At 31.7% G+C, this 14,467-nt stretch overlaps 2 protein-coding genes and 1 long non-coding RNA gene across 6 annotated transcripts; 1 reads left to right on the forward strand and 2 right to left on the reverse strand.

Moving 5' to 3' along the window:
* The first annotated feature begins 1,236 nt into the window (after nucleotides 1-1,236).
* LOC137834679 (transcription factor MYB65-like) lies at nucleotides 1,237-5,871 on the forward strand. 4 transcript variants are annotated; one of them, XM_068642807.1, is made up of 5 exons: nucleotides 1,237-1,380; nucleotides 1,597-1,739; nucleotides 2,555-2,919; nucleotides 4,111-5,107; nucleotides 5,437-5,871. In XM_068642807.1, exons 3-5 carry the CDS (start codon nucleotides 2,572-2,574, stop codon nucleotides 5,625-5,627), a joined length of 1,536 nt encoding a protein of 511 aa, XP_068498908.1. In that variant the 5' UTR covers nucleotides 1,237-1,380; nucleotides 1,597-1,739; nucleotides 2,555-2,571; the 3' UTR covers nucleotides 5,628-5,871. The 4 variants fall into 4 exon arrangements, with proteins under 4 accessions (XP_068498908.1, XP_068498907.1, XP_068498905.1 ...); XM_068642805.1 differs by having other exon boundaries at nucleotides 1,255-1,380; nucleotides 5,425-5,871; XM_068642806.1 differs by having other exon boundaries at nucleotides 1,244-1,739.
* Nucleotides 3,904-4,494, reverse strand: LOC137834680 (uncharacterized). The gene is made up of 2 exons (XR_011084931.1): nucleotides 4,358-4,494; nucleotides 3,904-4,198 (listed from the first exon to the last, which is right to left on the reverse strand). It is a non-coding gene; the product is annotated as an uncharacterized lncRNA (long non-coding RNA).
* A 2,129-nt stretch (nucleotides 5,872-8,000) lies between the features above and the next one.
* On the reverse strand, nucleotides 8,001-14,071 carry LOC137834682 (vacuolar protein sorting-associated protein 26A). Its single transcript, XM_068642808.1, has 13 exons — nucleotides 13,766-14,071; nucleotides 13,496-13,549; nucleotides 13,282-13,356; nucleotides 12,988-13,062; nucleotides 12,786-12,858; nucleotides 11,856-11,900; nucleotides 11,603-11,714; nucleotides 11,404-11,470; nucleotides 11,141-11,185; nucleotides 10,534-10,589; nucleotides 9,628-9,803; nucleotides 8,469-8,679; nucleotides 8,001-8,298 (listed from the first exon to the last, which is right to left on the reverse strand). Exons 2-12 carry the CDS (start codon nucleotides 13,496-13,498, stop codon nucleotides 8,498-8,500), a joined length of 909 nt encoding a protein of 302 aa, XP_068498909.1. The 5' UTR covers nucleotides 13,499-13,549; nucleotides 13,766-14,071; the 3' UTR covers nucleotides 8,001-8,298; nucleotides 8,469-8,497.
* Nucleotides 14,072-14,467: the final 396 nt, after the last annotated feature.

Raw genomic sequence — 14,467 nt, forward strand, 5'->3', positions numbered from 1 at the left:
ACTTTTCTCCCATGCTTTACTAACCACATACACTCAATTGCATTATGTTATTTATAAATATGAACAAATATAAATTCAAATCTATAATTTATAATGAATACTGTTATTATATAAGCATTATGTTATTTTATAAACATTACAAACTTTTTTATGATAATAATATTTATAAACTACCATAAAATCATATTTTTTTAATAAATATATTAATAATTATAAAATAATTATTCATTCATATTATATAAAAAGATATTTTGTATTGAGATATTTACTATGCAATTTTACAAATTATCAAAATCAGGTAAAATTTTTAAATAATATGAAAGTTGATAAGTTGTGAGAATGTAATACGACTTGAGTTGAAATCTGATTATATTAAAGTCGTGATATCTTGTTCAATTTAAATACATTAAAGTAATACGTTCCTTACCTATTTTAATAATTTTTTAAAATTTTATAACTTGTTTATTTTAATAATTTTTTTTAAAATTATTTATTTTAATAATTAATAAGTGAAATTGTAAAGAATCATCTAATATAATTACTAACCGATTTCATTAATAATAATTAATTTATAAACATCAATTTATATTTTAAATATTATTATAGTAGGTAATGTTCTCATTTATAACTTTATTTCTCTCAATCTAAACTAAAATTCAGCAATAACCATGAGTTAAGTAATTTTTTCTTTTTCATGAAAATCAAATACTAATAATCTATCAAAAATATCAATTTCTTCTAATAAATATTCTTCCATGCACATAATTTCTTTAAATTTTTTTTTTAACATATTTGTCATTATTAATAATAAATGAAGTAAATTAAAAACATATAACACCCAGCTCATTCATTGAAGCTCACATAATTATAAAGCTATGATTGAAGATAGTAAATGTTGACAATGTTGAAGTCAACTCTGGATAAAAAAATATTATTTTTTCATTATAATAAGTAAAAAAATATATTTATATATAATTTTTTATTTCTTAACTAATAAAGCGATTAACAAGATAATTTAACTGAAAAATAGTAAAAAATAATGCCAATATTATTTTATTATAATTAAGTCGAACTGAGGTACATCTAAAAATATCTCAACATAAAAAAAGAATTTAATTTTTTTATAAATAAATTAAATTTATTTATATATATAAAAACTAATTTTTTTTATAGGTTTTAACTTAGAAAAAAAATAAAAAATCATAGCTTGCAGCACTATATATATTTGTCTCTTCACTTCATATTTTTCTCTTTGTTCACTTGTTCTCTCACTCTCTTCATTTTGTTTTCTTTAACCCTTTTTTGTGCATGAAACTGCGAATGTTTCAGCCTTTGATCTCATGTTCTTCTCTCTCTTCCTTCGATCCTCTTCCAACCACGGTTCTGTTCTCATTTCCATTCCCATTTCTCTCTTTCAATATCAATTCTCAATTCCATTTTATTGTTTTTGTAATTCAATTCATTGAAATTCCCAAACCAATTCATTGTTGCACTCTGTGTGTTAATGTTGCATGGAATTCACTCTGTTGGGTCTAATTATCAGTTTTTTATTTAAATTTAAATTTCTTTGTTTTGCTTTTCATTTCTGAATTGCAGGGACGCGGTTTTCCTTCAGTTTTTAACTCAGGTTCAGCTTCTCTGCCAGCAGCAATAAGATTCATGTTGGTTGGGAATTTGAACTAAAATCTTTGGGTTTTGGATTTTGGATTCTAGCTTCAATACTCTCACGTCCTGTTTAGGTATTATTATTAATGATATTATGATTATTTATTATTATTATTGGAATTGTTATTTATTAATAAGTTCCCTTTCCTTTGGAAGAATTTTGGACGTGTTAAGATGTGAAGTCCCTGCAAATTTTGTTGAAGTGTTGAACGTGCAATTTGCTCTTTTGATCATGTTTCTTTATTTTGTTTTATTTGCATGATATATTTCTGTAACCTGCTTCAGGCTTGTGGGGAAAATGAATTCTGTGTTGTGGGTATGGTCTGTTGGTGAAATTTTTTGTTTTTCCATCTCCAAGATAAAAGGCTTATGTTCCTCTTTCTATTCACTTTGTATTTGGGTAAGAATGGTGAATACGATTTGAAACTGTGATAGTTGTACTTGGTTTTAATTTGGGGTCTGCTTTCCTGGTTTACAGATGATCATCAATAGTTTTTTGTTTAAGCAGAAACTTGTATTGTTAGAACTTATATGCATACTGCTTTGCTTGCCCTCTGTGATTTACAAATTTATAAAAGGATCTGCTTGGATTTTATGGTGCTTTTAGTTTTAATTGTTTCCCTTACGTTTAAGGATTATGGTATCTCTGTTTTTGAGGCACCTTGGTAAAGTTCTTTTTCTGGTTTTCTTCTTTATTGTCTCGATCGTGGAATTTCATTCTACTTGTGTATTGATGTGTAATGCAATGTGGTCCCCTGCACAAAAGTAACACCCGAGGGGAGGAAGAGAATGAAAGGGAATTTAGTGGCCTGCTTCGCAAAATATATTTTTTTTGGCTTCTGTTTTTCATTTTCTAGTACTTTAATATGTGATTCAAAACTCATTGCAGAGACTATTATTTAAGAGATGAGTCAAATAACACATGACATTGATGACAATGTGCATGGTGAGGATCAGACTGGGTCACAGTTGAACGATGAGGGTAATGGAGGAGGTGTTGTTCTGAAGAAAGGACCATGGACAGCTGCTGAAGATGTTATTTTGGTGGACTATGTCAATAAGCATGGAGAGGGGAATTGGAATGCAGTTCAGAAGTATTCAGGCCTTTCTCGTTGTGGAAAAAGTTGCCGACTGCGATGGGCCAATCACCTAAGGCCAAACTTAAAGAAAGGCGCATTTACTGCAGAAGAGGAGCAGATGATTGCTGAACTCCATGCCAAAATGGGAAACAAATGGGCACGCATGGCAGCACATGTAAGCAGACTGCACGTTTTTGTTGCCTTACGTATTTAGTTATTTTGTTTCAATTTGCTGTTTCTTTCACTTTTTGCTAAAATCTATGAATTTTATTTGCCATTGTTGATGTCAGTGTTGTGTACACCATCCTATCTTCTAACAGTGAACATCATATCATGACAACCATGTCTTCTTTTTCATTTGACTTGTCCCTTACAATATGAAATCAGTTTGTTACATTTAAGAATCTCAATGCCATTGAACAGAATAATACAGTTTTGTTGCCATTTAGTAAGATTCTGAATTTAACATAAAGCATTCTGCATAAATGTCATTGAATGCCGCAACATTTAAGTTTGGCAAATTTTTCACAATAGAGAGCCTTGTAAGTTCTTTCTAGATAGTTCTTGGACATCATCGTGTCTATTTTGGGAAAGTACTCAGTATCATGGTACTGTGTCCTTGATGAGACTTGTCTCTGAGCATCTATTTGATTTTTCTCTCTCTTAGATATGAAGATAGACTAACATAATTTTTTACCTTCTTCATCATAATTTTAGACCATAAATATTAGAAAATAGCACGAAAAGGAAAACTGTTAATGCTTAATATGAAAAAGGTAACCTATGTCACGTTTTGTTTCCTGTCTGATAAAATACGACACACCACAAGGTAATATGCCAAACTGGGGAATTGACAATCATATCAATTTTAAAGTACATTCAGATTTTTATTGAGATTGCATTTATTGTGAACCTGTGGATTTCTTTTCCTTGCATATCACATAAGATTGACAGCAAAATTCAGTTTCTTCCTAGCTTCCATCACCTTTTCATTGAGTCCAAATCACCATCATTCTCTCAGTTTGAAAAGCATATGCAATCAGTGAGTCTTTATTTAAGATCACAAACAATGCTGCTATTGCCAGGGGTGGAAGAGGGAGATTCCAATACTGGTATTTCTACCAATACCACCCTCCCAAAGAAAAAGAAATAGTGAGTGAAAGAAAAGACATGTGAGAGATTAATGCTAATGAGTAAACAGAGGAGACTAATAAAACAAATGAGAACATATTTTTTCTTAGAAGCTGGAATTACCCTTACAAATGGGAGAGGAGGCTAGCAATTGCTACACACTTTTCTTTTTCTGTTATTATTATGGTGTATTAATTTTCTCTATCCATGATTATTTAGAATCTTTTGTTTTCAGTTGCCTGGTCGTACAGATAACGAAATAAAAAACTACTGGAACACCCGGATGAAGAGGCGTCAACGGGCTGGTTTGCCACTTTATCCTCCTGAAATAGTTATGCAAGCATTTCAAGATAGTAAGCATGGCCAAGGTACTGGTGAAATCAATGATGGAGATGGATGCCACCATGATTTCATGGAGAAAAACAATTATGAGATGCATGATGCAATATTTGACAGTCTGAAGGAAAATCAGGGAATCTTACCTTTTGTGCCTGAGCTTTCTGATATTTCTGCTAATAGCATTCTGCCAAATGTTCTTGGTTCTCCTCCATACTGTAATTTCCTGCCATCGACATTACCTAATCAGGATCATCTTCAAGAGACATCAGTGTCTTTTATTGGTTCCAATGAATTGAACACTAATGGGTTTTATCCATTCAACCACTTTAAGGATAATACTTCTGGTAAGATTGCGGAATCATTTGGATTGCATTCTCCCCTTGATCATGGTGCCTCCTCATATGGCTCAATTTGTTACAGCCATTCATTATCGAATGACAATTACTCTACTTCTAAGCCGACTTCTGAGGCTGTGAAGTCAGAGCTCCCTTCACTCCAATATCCAGAAACTGAATTTGTTAGCTGGGGTTCCTCTCCCCCGCCTCCATTGAATGAGTCTATTGATGTTTTAATTCATTCTCCTCAACCACCTTATGCACTAGACTCAGGTTCTTCGCCACTCAGTTGTTGCTTCCTTAATGAATTTCTTTATCAGCAGGCGAAGGCTCTCAATTATTCAAAGAATAATTGGTCTGACAAGAGTTCAAGTTCATCCATTGCAACTCCCGTTGACAGAGCTGAGAGCTCGGCTTTGAATATGTACGAGACAGAGTGGGAGGATTATGCTGACCCTGTATCTCCCTTTGGTGCAACTTCAATCCTTAATGAGCATCCTGTTGTTGGCACCAATGGAAAGTCGTGGGATGGATGGGAACCTTTTCAGACCTTTAGTGGTTAGTACCTTCTAGTCTTCTAGTGTGATATGATAAGGATGATATCTGGAAAGCATTCACTATTTTCTGCATACATCCACATATATATTTGACACTGAATTTTTTTTTTATTTAGGTTATTTTACTTAGCAAAGCTTAATTATGTCATGTCATGCATATTCTGGATCATAAAAAGTTGACTCGTCCTAAATAAATTAAATCAAAAAAATTATTTCCTATGAAGTTTGATGAAAATAAAGTCGGTGGATTTTTCTCTTAATTCATGTGTTAAGTTTGTTAGTTGCAACAAATATATCGTGAAGTTGAGATTTCATTAGAAAAATCTGCAGGCAACAATGAGAAATTGCAATCAGTTGATCAAGTTTTGGCCCCTAAGAGTGAAAATCAATCCATGTCTCTGTTGAATCTCACTTGGCCAGATGTCTTACTGGCCTCAGATTGGCACGAGCTGTATTCTGAGCATGACGGCATGAACCACGCTGGTATGATTGATGCTAGTGATGATGTCAAGAGACAGTAAGCATGTGGTGGCTAGTGGAACTCATTCTTCAAATACAGGAGATTTTTTTTGCTTGTGGATTAACATGACTCTTTTTTGCAATTGTCTGATATTCATTCAGAAAACTGCTCAACATATGATTCAAAACTTTTATTATCCATTTATGTTTACTCCCTAATATGGGTAATAGGTGTAACATAACATCTACTGTCCAAATAGTCTAATATGGGTATGACTTGTGTTATCAAATGCCCAAGTAGAGAAACTGTTTCTTTTTTGTAGCTTTATAGACCCTATTTCTTTGTTACATTTATTATGTATGTCTTCAAACACTTCAAGACAAGTTACCTTTGCAGGGTTTTGAATAATTTGTGGAATAACACTGCACTTGGATTGTAGCTCAATGGAATGAAAATTGTCTTGCATTTTCCTCTGGATTTTTACATAAAAACAATATGTTAATCCCATTTTTAGGGGAAGAAAACAAAAACCTAAAAAAACTACCCGGCCAACCTTCCCACACCCGAGTCACACCTTTGTGGTTCTCCAATAAGAAAAACCTTCAACCCTTTGCCTAATGACGTTAGCTCACGGCCTTTAGGGGTTTCTTCACCCAAATTACCTCCAAAATTCACCAAATCAAGCTTAATCCTTTTCATAACAAACCCCAACCAAGAATCCACCAAAAAGACCAAGAATCCACCAACGTTCTCATCTCCCTTACCTCTTGCTTCCGCCACTATCACCAAAGTTCTCTCAAGAACTTATCCTAAATCACCTCTAACCTTTCAAGAACCGTTATATCCCAAAATAAATCTCTTAAACCTTTTAATCTTGGCCTAACCGCAGCCTTAGCCACCCTTTTCCATACTACAACTCAATTTCTTAGAACCTACTTTAATATAAAGTAAAATTCCTAAACTTCCCCTTACTCTTAGTTGAAAATATTCTAATTGAGGCTAATTTAAAAGTAATTTGGTTGAAATTGAGTTGAAAATACCATGATAGGAATATAATTGAAGATATTTAGGATTTGAGTTAAAGATATTATGATGGAAATAGTTGAAGATACTCTCATAAACAATGGACTATATTAAAAATGTTTAAGATGAAAATGTTTTCATCAAAACGTTAGTTTGAAATTATTCTAAAGGATAGAGTTAAAAATACTGAACTCAAATTATAATTACTATGATAAAGATCGAGCTAAAACTATTTTTTTTTTTTTTTTCAAAATCAAAATAAATATACTCTAAGAATAAATATACCATAAGCAACTAAGCCGAATAAAAAATATATTAGTAAGTTTAGAGAATATATTTTGGAAATAATCATTGTTCCCTTCTTAATTGTAAGACCCAAATATTTTCTAAAGGGTAGGTTTTCTAAATTCCAATATAAACTTAACTGATCAAAATAAAATAAAAAAATCAAAGCAAAGGAAAAGTCTCTATTCTGGTTACTTTTCTCTTATAACAACTTTTCACTACATTTAAAATGCTAGGACACGTCCATCTTATTCAAATTTAAAATGACATTCTTTTTTATGACCAAAAGAAGAAGATAGGAAAATGATATATATTATAGATAAAATTGTATCAAAACACTATTAGAATAAAACTGATTTTTCTAATTTTTAGAATAATTCTAGATGAAATATCGTAATCAGATTTACAATGAATGGATAAAAACAGTTTTTTTTTTTTTATCAAAAACCATATTTTTTTTAAAGACTTGGAATATATATATAGACACGAGTTTCTTTTAGAAAGATTTGGATCATAAAATAGTAAATAGTAAGTATAAATGAGTTTCATCATTGTTAACTACAAGATAATCTCATCTTGTATTTACTTAATTACATAGAGCATCTAATATCATTCTCTATTGATATAGTCTAAAGTCATGTTAATAGTTTAACTGTCTAAAGTCATGTGTTAATAGTGAACTACAAAGCCAAATAAAATGTACACATATATTCTTAATAAAAAAATTGTACAGAAGTGTCTAACATGCTATTCCTGTATCTGAAGATATTACCATTTCTGGATGTTACATTAATTATTACCTTGTTCACAATTCATAACTTTTTGGTTTCCCCTTAATTAAGAAAAGAGAAAAGTTTCTTTAACACCATCAACAGTAAATAGCATACAGTTAACAAACACTTATAATAATATAATATTAAATAAAAATGAATAAAATGTTAATTTATCGACACCCTTAAGAAAAGGGGGGAAGGAGGGTTGCCCCAATTATTTGAAAACATTATGTCAACATTCTTTTTACATTTCAATAACCTCTTTCATTGTTTGCAAAATATTACACCATCCTCTTAGAAGAGGTTGTTGTGAATGTAAAAATACAAGGAGAATTTATGCAATTTCACGAAACTACAGACAAAATGGGCTCAAATGGTACATTGAGTACAAAGTATGGTCACTGGAATAGATGTAACATAAAGTAGAAGATGGCAATGCATAGACAGATAAGCCATCAGATTTCGTCTCTTAAAAAGAATTGAAAAAGGATATCATTATGTTCATGTAGTAAACAAAGCAAAGTTGAAAACAAAAGGCCAAAGTACTACAGATATCACACGTATACAAATCACCCACTTTCTCACGGGTATCACTGATCCAATACATTTCTGAAGATGCTTCCTTCGATGTCATGTTTAAAAATTACAGAACTGTCAAGACATGAATGAGAGATCAGTCAATGTACATGTTTGAAAGTGATGAATTTCAAGCATGATAGAATACCAATCCATTTTACCACTTAAGAAGCAGGATTCAAGTGACTACTTCCATATGTAAGAGCTCTCAATGTCCATCACAATTTTTTTTATTTGTTACATACCTAATACGCATTCCCTTTATGATGTGTAATCATGAAGTTTCTTCTTGCAGCCTATACATTGTGATTTCCTGCTGCTTGAAATATCGCCTGTCCTCTTCATCAACCAACACGAGATTTAAAAAGTACTTCACACTGAATTTGTTATTAATGTTGCGATGAGTTGGTGTCAGCTCATAAGGACTGAGGAACAGTCTGATCGGAATTGATTCACCTGTAAATACAATCACACACATAAAGGTGAAATGTATTTTCATTGAGGTGAAATAAACATCTGTTTATTGTTTTCAGTTTTAATCATTGTCTATGCGATGATGTACGAAAACATTAGCACATTTTTACAAATATATTAGTTTAGGGCTTTAAAGTAATGTTAATACTTTGGCATAAAAGATTTGACAAAATTGTTGTCTATAAATATCTTGAGACAACCTTCTTTTATCTCGGCTTGAGACCAGTTTCTGTAAAGTTTGACAATTTTTTATATTTTGATACACTCTCTTCCCTGGAGACATGCTTAAATTATACTAACCTACGTAGAGAAATGAAATGAGTTACAAATTTAGCCGATTCTAACATAAACTAATCTTAACAGTGATGATACGACCAAGTCTTCTAAAAACATATTATTAAAAGCTTTGTTATTAATTTCAGAACATCCATGGCATGGCTTTCGAAACTTCACCTAAAACATTCATATATTTCTCAAATATCAATGATTTATAATTAATAATTTTTAAAATAAAGAGCTGTAGTTTACCAATCAATCCAGAGAAATGTAATTTATCTTAATATATACATAAAAAAATGCAAGTTTTTTACGTCATTAAAATCAACATCTAAGCGGCAGAAAATTGTTGCCTTAATTAATGTTTTGCTCATAGCAAACATAAGTTATGAATACAAAGCCAGTAAAATACATGACATCTCTGGTAAAAGAGGGAATTAAAAAAGATTTAAGAATATGTATGTATAATTATGAGATATTATGCTTCAAAACATTTTTTATCTTAAAGTTCAGTCAATACAAAAGGGGTAGTTGGTTTACCCCCCAAAGGTATATGAAAACATAGATGATAGGTCTAAAACATTTTTATGTTATCCAGATTAATTTGTAAATAGAAAGTACAAAAGATGTAATCCAATTTCAGGGCTAACCTACCTCTAACAGGAGCACCATCCATCAACTCAAATTTAGCCAATGTTTCTGTCTCAACATGGGTGTTGGTCCCTGACCCTGTGGATTCTCGACGCCTAATCTCAAGATCCATGTTTTTTATCTTGATTCTGACAAGTAAAAAGTATATCTTACCAATGATGACATCTTTCAAATGATACCTGAAGAGTAGTAAATATGAATAAGTATTTGCAAGTCTCCCCAATAAAGTACAAATTAGATGAGAAAAATATCTTCTCTTCAAAACAAATGCACTAAAGCTCTATGCAATATACAGTACTAAGATGCACAGACATTTCTAAATTAGCCATGTCATGTCATAGCCACGTTGAACATATCCACGTTGAACACTGCACAAACATTTAAAAATCTTAGCTGCAATTTTATAATTTTTTTCCTATATATTTCAAACTTTCATGCCAACATAGATTGGTATACTACAATAATTAGATAAATTTTTGTATTTCATTATTATTGTTACAACTTTACAAGTCACAAAGTTTAAAATTTCAATTCAATCTTTTGATTAAAATGTCTATTTCAAATGAATTTTAAATATTATATTATAGTCATGATGTGTCCTATAATTTATAAAATTTACTGTACGTATTTTTGCTTCATAGATGCATTGTTTTTTTTGACAAAAATATCTTTGGTGCAGATAACTGCTAAATTGTCTAGGTGTTTCTATTATAATCAATAGGCATCGTGTAAATGGAAAAACAAATTCATAGGTAGGTCTACAAGAACAAGATAACGCAATACATATGTTTCATACTGCAAGTATGAACAGAAACTCCACAGGAGACAGGTTGGTACATAATTAAGATAAACAGCCAGGTAAAAGTAGACACAATTCCAGTCAAATAGCCAATTAAATTTTCAGCTTACTTGCTTTTATTGTATTCAAATTCAATGTGTAGACAGTCTTCAATTCCAACTTCCATCTGTCCAAGGTACAATACCATGAAATATAATTAAGAAATGGAACTAGCTAATAACAAAGTTGAGGTAAAGCACACAAGGAATAAATTTTATTAAGAGCCATTATTCCCAATATTGGCACCAATGTGTTTTCAGAATCAAGAACAAGGCACAGACGATAAAATGAACACTCCTGGGTTTTGAACTCCCTCTATCTCCCAATTTCTTTACAATTTCCCACACAATAAATTACTCTGCTCAGAACCCCTCTTCGTATTTCTATACAACATCAGGCACTCGACTCACTAAGTAACCCACTAACTGACCCCTTACTGATTAACTAAGGCCCTCAGCTAACAGAGCTATCACAATAACTACATGCACCAGCAGATACTTAGCAACGGGTAAATCAAAGGCAATGGTTGACATTGATGTTATGGCTTCACTTTATCATTGTTCCTGAGTCATTATTGTTTTTGATTGATTGAAAATTGTGAAAATGAATATCACAGTTTGCAGCAATGGATATGTGCTAGACAGAATTAAAATTTAATTACCACATCATTACGCTCACCTTGATGCTATTGTTAATTTCTGGAGGTGGAGAATAATTCCGAACCTGACAGATGAAGAAAAAATATAGAAGTTAATGAAAAAAGTACATACACAATACAAACTTATTTCTTTTAGATGGGGTAGTGTACTCAAGTGAATTATATACTCTACAACTACATCCAACACAACATTGTCCATGAATGAAGCGATTTCATAAAACAAAAATAAATTTGATATCGGAGACCACAAATCAGAAATTCCATTTCCTGAAAAAGAACATACCACGAAATCCTGGTATTCTATTATGCTTCCAGCATAGCCCCGATTAATGGTCACTTTCAATACATACCTGGAAATTGCAAATGCATAAAAGCATAACAAAATATCATATTCATCCTAGCAGAATAAATATTTCAGAAAGACTACAAACAAAGATCATATGCATAAACAGACAAGTCCATGGATCTACAAAGTATCTTACCTAAGCCTCACATTCACCCCATTATATGTTTCATATGGCATTTCAACAGTAGAAAATTCAAATGCGTATGTTTTCCTCTCATAAATTTCTCCAGGAACATCTAGTTCTCGTACTGCAGAAGACAGTAAAAAGAAAATATGTTATTCCACAACAGTAGGCATCCCAAGGGTCAAATTGTACTAAATAAAGACCAACTACAACCAGGTAGAATATTTTCATTCAAGAATGGAAGTGGCAGAGAACAGCCGATTACCAAGGGAAGTAAAGTCATAAAAATTTCCTCTGTCAAAATACATCTCTGCACAACGAAACAAAATTCAAAATGAACTTATCAGTAATAAATTAGGAAAAAGATAACTGTCACAACAAAAATTATTCCCAAAGTAATAACGATGAATGGATAATTGATTTTTTGCCAGCCATTACCAGTAAAAAATTTAACAGTTACATACATCATTGTAAAAATAATCTTGAAGTGCTCAAAAAATTGAAATAAGATTATCAATGTCAGGGAGATCACAACAGTTTCAGATGCAGATGCTCAAGAGAGAAAAGGGTGGGTACAACAAATCCAAAGAAAACAAGTTCCATAAACTACTTTGATAAAACTGAAATGAAAAGCTTCAATTAGGAAATCCAACTTTCTGCTGTACATCTTTAGGACTGGAAGTGTTCTGTAAAATAATTGAGTTATGTTTCCCTAAGATTATAAGAAAACAATGAATAAAATTTAAGAGTAGCATGCATCCCTGATGCCAGATTGATTTTTAAATGATTCCAGACTCCTTAAAGGTATGAAGATCAATTACATAGAGAAAATCACACATCTATCTTACATGTGATGCAAATGTAACATGCCTAGGAGTTCTAATCGTAATTGAGCATTCAATACACGCGATAGAAAAGGACAAAAATAGTAGATAATGAAAATTTTATTTTAGAGGAAATGGAGAATCATATACTTTGAATGGTAACTGACAAGGTAAATTCCTTTATGCAAGCGCAGCAAAATTCCACAAAGTACAACAGAATTTTTCTATCATTATCAGTTTCATCACTTATAATAATACTGAAAAGATTTTTAAACAACAACTCATTCTACTTCTTCCTTTTGTTTTCTTCCATTGAGATTTTCCAGACACATAACACATTGAAGAATCAGAGAGGTTAGTCAAGTACGAACCTATCTGTCCAAGGAGCTCAACTTTTACACCATTGTGATCAATCTTCTTTCCTTGCATTGGTTCTACAGTAATCTAAAAATGGCAGCAGATAAAATAATATTAACAGTGAGGTTGACAATATATCAAAAGTTACTGAAACACACCATGAGTTTAAACTTAAACTCAATGGTCCAATATTATGAACAACAACAAATAACATACCTTCCCAGCAATGTTTTCTTGACTTTGGAAAAGTGGGACTGTAACCGTTTGACCATTTTCCTTTTTAAAGGGAACCTAAAAACCCACAGAAAGGAAATCAACCAAAACTAGCATGTAAGACACTACAACGATACAACGAAAATCAAAGCTATTGAAAGATAACAATTCCCCTCCCACCACCCTGAACTTCCACTAGCATCAACCTTTGCCTTTTGCAACATTATTACAAAATGCAGTTGCTACAATGCGATGTATACCATTACTTATAAAAACAAAACAAAAATAGCTGCTTACCTGCTTCCGGTTCTTCCCATCGTTAAACGAGATCACGACATTACATGCAGGCTTGAAAGCTCCAAGCAAGTAATTCTATATATTTTGTTTAAATTTGGTTCCCCAAAAATAATCATAAAGAGTCATCACCACCACCAAATCAAGTGAACAAAGGTTAGAACAACAACAAAAAGGAACATAACCAAAACAAGAAACCCAAGAAAACAAAACTCACCATGCTGCTCAAAATTCAGTATTCTTCTTTCTACTTCAGTGCACACACCAACACCTGAGAAGCACAAATCTACTAAATTAATACCATTCAAACAAAAAACAATGCTCCTGATTCACAGATCTTCAGCCCAAACCCAAATCAAAATAAGTCAATGTCCAATTGGGTGTCCAAGATCACACTAAAACCCCCTTTTCAGCCAAATTATCAAGTCCTACCATTATCCCCCTCCCAAACCCTAAAACCCGATATCTAACGAAATTGAAGAGGTACCGTGTGCGCGATTCCACGGATCAACAAAAGGAAACGGTGGAGAAACCGCGATTATCTGCCACGTGGTTTGATTCGGTGAGAAAGCGATGAACGAAACGCATAATTTGAAGTGAATCGGAAATTGAGTGAGCCCTAACAGTAAAACGTGAAAGGTAGAAGAAGTTGCAGAATCTTGTCTTCTTATTCTTCTGCGTTTCTACAGCCAAAACGCATTGTCGTTTCGTTCACGCTTTGTGTCGTCTTGTGTTTTCTTTCCGAATTCACCTCTGCTATGTCCCATGTGGACAGCAACAACGACAAAATAATAATCTTTTTTTTTTCTGATAAGAAAATATAATGTAGTAATTTCGAAAATTTTAAATAATCAAATTTATATTTTTTTCTTAAAAAAATAAGAAATTTTTAATTTATAATAACAAATAAACATTTATCACCAAATTACATCAAAATTTTGGATACCTAGATGAATAAAATAAAAAATAATTTCTTTTGTAAAAATAACATTTTATTATTAATAAAATTTATTAAATTATATATATATATATATATATATATATATATATATATATATGTATGTATAAGTATATGTAAAATACAAAGTTTGTTTCGCATCTTATATGGAAAAGTTTTTTTTCCCATTTATTTCAGTAGTTTTGAAGATAAATAACTTATCTTTAAAATAACCTCTTGTAAGAGAAAACT

This window comes from Phaseolus vulgaris, chromosome 5 (assembly GCF_000499845.2).
Source record: "Phaseolus vulgaris cultivar G19833 chromosome 5, P. vulgaris v2.0, whole genome shotgun sequence".
NCBI lineage: Eukaryota > Viridiplantae > Streptophyta > Magnoliopsida > Fabales > Fabaceae > Phaseolus > Phaseolus vulgaris.

Coding starts and splice junctions, on each gene's coding strand:
- LOC137834679 (XM_068642804.1), top strand. CDS start 2,572: ATGAGTCAAATAACACATGACATTGATGACAATGTGCATGGTGAGGAT. Junction 2,920..4,110: donor GGGCACGCATGGCAGCACAT/GTAAGCAGACTG, acceptor TTTTGTTTTCAG/TTGCCTGGTCGTACAGATAA. Junction 5,108..5,424: donor ACCTTTTCAGACCTTTAGTG/GTTAGTACCTTC, acceptor AGATTTCATTAG/AAAAATCTGCAGGCAACAAT.
- LOC137834682 (XM_068642808.1), bottom strand. Junction 11,186..11,403: donor TAGAATACCAGGATTTCGTG/GTATGTTCTTTT, acceptor TTCATCTGTCAG/GTTCGGAATTATTCTCCACC. Junction 8,680..9,627: donor GGATGGTGCTCCTGTTAGAG/GTAGGTTAGCCC, acceptor TTGTATTTACAG/GTGAATCAATTCCGATCAGA.